Raw genomic sequence first — 5,254 nt, 5'->3', positions numbered from 1 at the left:
CTCTGGAATCCAGAGTGAGCCAAGCTTTAGAGCACTGAGGAAGAGGGGCAGGGCTGTGGGGAGGTTGCGGTCAGGACAGGAGTGGGGAGGAGGATGAGGAGGAGGCATGGGAGGAGCGAAGGGAACTTAGGGAGGGAGGGAGGTGGTTGGGGGTGGAAAGGGAGATAGAGACAGAAGAGGAGGGGTAGAAAGAGGAGGAGGGGCCAGGGGCGGGGCCAGGGAGCAGGTGGGGTTGGGGGACACCCAAGTAGGATAAATGCACAGCTGGCTTCTGGCCTGGGCTTCCTGCCTCAGCCTCCTGCTGCTTTGCTCTCTGGGAGATCCAGCTCCTTGCTCTGTGTCCCAGTAGAACATGACCTGGCCCATGCACACCTCACTGCTGCTGCTGACTGCCTTGATGGTGGCCGTGGCCGGGAGTGCCTCGGCCCAATCTAGGACCTTGGCAGGTGGCATCCATGCCGCAGACCTCAATGACAAGAGTGTGCAGCGTGCCCTGGACTTCGCCATCAGCGAGTACAACAAGGACATTAGTAAGGATGAGTACTACAGCCGCCCTCTGCAGGTGATGGCTGCCTACCAGCAGGTGCGTGCTACCACCACCCTGGGGGTCCTGAGTCCCAGCTGGGTTTTTTGCCTCACCCCCCAGAGCACTCCCAGCAAATCAACATTATCTAAACCGCAGACTCATTCAGCTTTCCCTGACTGTCTGCTGATGGTCTTCATGCCCTAGGACACTCCTTGGCCGTGAGTGCATGAGTTCAGCCCTGTCCTGTACCCTCGGCCTCCTTTAACCTGCAGCAGCCACTGTGTCTGTACCATGACTGTGGCATTTCCCAGGGTCCAGCAGGTGTGGATGGAGACTGTGCTGACTCTGGATGGGCTTGATGCTGCTCAGGATAAGATCCAGGCCATGAGGTTCATCTTCCTCCCTTAGTCCTCTCCACAGGGGCCACACGGGAACCTGACTCCTTGTCCTGGATAGCCCCGCTTCCCTCCCAAGTCACACCCCTGGGCACAGCCCGTTATGGCTGGTGGCATTCACTCTCAGGCTGGCTGACCACCCCCTACCCCCCAGGACAGCTGAGTTCCTGCTGGGGTAGAGCACGCCTGACCCTGCCTCTGCCAGCTAACGCAGAGTTAGACCTCAGCAAAATGAGGACAGCAATCACCCAGCAGAGTGAAGGAGGTGGTTGGGTCCAGAGGGAGGGAGCTTCAGCAGGGCTACTGAGCCCAGCTTGACCTACGTCCCATGGCAGAGCAGCAAACAGTGACACAGCGACCACAGGGCTATATGGCCTGCCAGCCTTTAGAGCTCCTCCACCTTCTCTTGGAAAGTCAGAGGAATCCTGACCAGCCCTGTTTCTCCTCCTGCAGCCCTCTCCCTGCACAAGAGGGGCACTCCCTGGTGCTGTGGTCCCTGCTGGCCTGCACCTCCCTCTTAAGTGTGTCACTCACTGGGAGTGAAGCACAGAATGATATAGATCGTTGGGCCCTGGAGCCTATTTTACAGAGCAGCAGACTGACACCGGAGGGATCACAGGACTTCCATGTGGTTCTACAGGACTTGTGTGTTGTTCCACAGGGCAAGGTCTAGCACCCTGGTCCCAGGGTCCCTCATCCCATGCTTCTCCACAGTTCTGACAAGTCATGTCTGGGGGCGGCACTGTGCAGGGAAAGCATTCAGTTCTCTTCTGAAGTTGCAACCCTAAGACATGCAGGTGTGTGACTCACTTTAGAAATATTGCCTTGAAAATCACACCTGGAAAGGAGGCATGCAGGAAGCAATGTTTATTGGCCTAAAACATCAGTGTATGTGAGCATCTCATCTCCTACTGAGAAATGAGGAAAAATACCTCTGGGTTAAATGGCAGGAATGAGATGCTCTGTGGACTGGATGCCAGGAGCTGGAAGTTAGCTGAAATTTCATCATCAGGTGACAGCCTTCCTAGGATGGGTCCAGTGTCCCTGCCCCCTGAGCACAGGTAGCAGAATTCAGTTAATCCTTTGCTGTGGGAAAGAGCATTCACTTGGTGCTTAGACCCTGCCCTGCAAGCCTGGTGCCAGGACTGTTTCTTTGTCCCACCCTGGCTGGTTCCCCAGAGCTGTGCCTTCTGTTCCTGAATCCAGTGAAGGGGGTTTTAGGCCCTGGCTTCTATCTGCCCTGCCCCTGCTTCTCCTTCTACTGGGCTGCATGAGACAGCTTGCTTGAGATACCCAGAGAAAACAAGTTACTAGGGAGGACCGGGACACACTACCACTGCCAGCCAGCAGGAGAAGGTGGCTTGTGTGCCTTTTGGGTGACAGTGTGGGCAGCATGAAGCCCCAGGCAAGCCCAGTGACTCAGTCACAGTGAAGTACCTGCATGTGCATGAAACTGACAGCATGCTGTCCCTGCTTCCTGCTCTTCCACGCGTGTAGATCGTGGGTGGGGTGAACTACTACTTCAATGTGAAGTTCGGTCGAACCACATGCACCAAGTCCCAGCCCAACTTGGACAACTGTCCCTTCAATGACCAGCCAAAACTGAAAGAGGTATGTGCCTGATGTGGGTCAGGGGCATCAAGTACTGCAGAGCAGTGTGTGCATGTGTGTGTGTATGTGTGTGTGCGCGCACCTGTACTCCTGCACATGCTTTGGAGGGCATGTGTGCATGTGTGCAGATATTTGTGGAGCCACGTATGCAAGGATGTATTCATGTGCATGGGAGGATGCATGTGTGTTTGGCACACATGTGCAGATGTGTATTGTGAAGTCAATGAATGTGTTTCTGCATATGGAGTTTTGTGTATGCATGAATGTATGTGGGGGATGGTGTACACATGTGGGTATGCATGTGGAAAGATGCATATGTGTGCATACACGAGGAAGATGCACAGGAGCATGTATGCGCATGTGTGTGGATGTGTGAAGGAGTATGTGGGTTCGTGCATATATTCGTTTGGGTGAGGGTTGCTGTGAGTTAATGTAGATGCCTATGTGTGTGCAGATGGAGTGGTGTGGATAGGGGTGATGAATTTGTTTTGCTAGGAAGACTTTAGCTTGGTAATGGTTACTGGGAGGTCAACTCTGCCTGCTTTGGGGTGTTGCCTGTTGGACTGGAGGAAGCAGCTGCTGGGCTGGGTTCTGGTCAGAAAGAATGGGCTCTGTCTAACCCCAGCCTTAGGCACCTGCCTGCAGCCACAGCCACTCTAAGCACATTAGAGGAAATTAAATGCCTGTTAGCTGAGAAGCCCTGGACCTGCCCCAGCTCACCCAACACCAGCCTCTCCAAGAACCCAGGATTTCTTCCAAGGTCTCTGCTCAGGGCAGAGCCACACTCTCCTTGTCATCTCCTCACCACCTCGGGCACTTTGAGTTGCAATTTCCAGTTCCCTGGGTTCTTCCCTCTGGCCCCTCTTAGTGCTGGCCTGGGTGCTGGAGGTGGAAGGAGCTGGAGGCAGTGAGCCGCCTCCCCTGTCCTGCACCCCTGAGGCTCCCAAGGCCTTGCACAGGCTGCTCCTTATAAGGCTGTGCTGGGACAGGAATCCTGCAGGCTGGGGTGAGGGCCCAATGTCACCTGGTGACTTGGAGCCTTGGGAGGGGCAATGGAACTGTCACTGCCCAGTTGGGCTCAGTGCCCTGGAACTCGGCAGGGGTAGGTTGGGGTCAGGGGGCAGTGTCTCATCTCCATCCATTTTCACCCCCATTCTGATGTCCCATTCCTAGGCATCTTTGGCTTTAACTGTAACCCACAGTCATTTTCTCCATCTCTTTCTTTTCACAGGAAGAGTTCTGCTCTTTCCAGATCAATGAAGTTCCCTGGGAGGATAAAATTTCCATTCTGAACTACAAGTGCCGGAAAGTCTAGGGGTCTGTGCAAGGCCTGTCACACTGACCACCTCCTACTCCCACCCCCTGTAGTGCTCCCACCCCTGGACTGGTGGCCCCAACCCTGGAGGAGGTCTCCTCATGCGCCTGCAGCAGGAGACAGACAGAGAAGGTGGCAGGAGGCCTTTGTTGCTCAGCAGGGGGCTCTGCCCTTGCTCCTTCCTTCTTGCTTCTCATAGCCCCAGTGTGCAGTGCACACTCTCCCACCTCCTGCAATTAAACAGTAGCATTGCCTCCCTCTGAGTTCCTGGCTGTTTGGGGATGTGCACACAGGCAGGGTTTCGGCAGTTCATTTATGAAGCCTCCTTGTTCTGCTGGCCCCAGAAGCTGGGCTGCTGGTTTGGTCTGAGCTCCTGGTCAGACCAGGAGGAGGGGGCTGGCTGTGTCCACAGGCAGGGGCCAGGCCTCAGTGGAGCTCACCAGGCCATAGATTCCATCTGTGCTTGCAGAGTTGAGCAGACTCCAGGGACTGAGCTGCTCTCATCAAATCCCCTAGACACTAAATAAATAGCGATCGATGTCTGCTTCTTTCCGCAAGAGACTTTAGGCCCTTACATGGAAACAAGTCCAAAAGTGTGTATGTGTATGTGTAACTGATTGGGAGAAATGCCAGCCAGACCAAAGATGGGCAAGATCTCACAGAGAAAGAAGTGCCTGCTGTCATCTGTCCTGGAAGGGTGTGCCCCAGGGTGGGAGGTTTTTTCAATTCACACCCACCGGCCCATTCTCTGGACTTGAAGTTTTAAAAAGTCCTCATGTCAAACTTTATATTAGGGTTAGAGAAGTTAAAACACAAATGGGACTGGCATGAAGTGGACTGTTTTTTTCCAAGGATGATGTTCCAATTAATAAAAAAAACTTAGTGTCATCATGATTTATAGAATAGTAGATATTTGTGCCTCAAGCAGGAGGCTACAGTCCTAAGTCACATGGCCCCAAGCCCACACGGTCCTTCTCTTTGCTATTTTAGTTCAAAGAGAAGGGGGTGCAGCACTCAGGACAGGTGTCTCTGGCCCAAGGCTCTGAAATGTCTTCCCCACTCAGAGCTGCATTGACCAAGGGTGGCTGCCATGAACACTGAGAGGGAAATGACAAAGAGGAAGCTGGTGAAACAGCCCTGAGGCCAGCACCCACCGTGCGGCACCTAGGAAGCCAGGAGGAGAATGGTCTGGCAGGGAGAGTGAGCAGCATCTGCTTCCATTTCCTCTCCACCCCCATGGGATTTAACTGAGTCTGTGATGTGGGAAGTGAAGCAGCGCCCAGGCAGCCATGAGCGGGGGAGTCAAATCTGGGCCTCATCCTCTCAGTGGAGGGTGCACTTAGTGATTCAGGCTTCTACTGGGAGAGAGCGGCTGAGGGCAGAGCAGCAGGTGCACAGATGTTGTGG

The 5,254-nt window shown here is 54.2% G+C and overlaps 1 protein-coding gene across 1 annotated transcript; it reads left to right on the top strand.

Annotated features, from left to right (window-relative positions):
• Positions 1–280: 280 nt before the first annotated feature.
• CST5 (cystatin D) lies at positions 281–4,101 on the top strand. Its single transcript, XM_004061910.5, has 3 exons — positions 281–583; positions 2,419–2,532; positions 3,764–4,101. Exons 1-3 carry the CDS (start codon positions 353–355, stop codon positions 3,845–3,847), a joined length of 429 nt encoding a protein of 142 aa, XP_004061958.1. The 5' UTR covers positions 281–352; the 3' UTR covers positions 3,848–4,101.
• The last annotated feature ends 1,153 nt before the right edge of the window (positions 4,102–5,254 follow it).

This window comes from Gorilla gorilla, chromosome 21 (assembly GCF_029281585.2).
Source record: "Gorilla gorilla gorilla isolate KB3781 chromosome 21, NHGRI_mGorGor1-v2.1_pri, whole genome shotgun sequence".
In the NCBI taxonomy this organism is placed as follows: Eukaryota; Metazoa; Chordata; class Mammalia; order Primates; family Hominidae; genus Gorilla; species Gorilla gorilla.
The sequence above is the reverse complement of the archived record's forward strand: the minus strand, read 5'-3'. Positions and strand labels throughout refer to the sequence as shown.

What these genes read in the sequence shown, in the direction of transcription:
- CST5 (XM_004061910.5), top strand. Translation starts at nt 353, where the DNA reads ATGACCTGGCCCATGCACACCTCACTGCTGCTGCTGACTGCCTTGATG. An exon ending in TGATGGCTGCCTACCAGCAG is followed by an intron (nt 584 to 2,418) that starts GTGCGTGCTACC and finishes CCACGCGTGTAG; the next exon opens with ATCGTGGGTGGGGTGAACTA. An exon ending in ACCAGCCAAAACTGAAAGAG is followed by an intron (nt 2,533 to 3,763) that starts GTATGTGCCTGA and finishes TTCTTTTCACAG; the next exon opens with GAAGAGTTCTGCTCTTTCCA.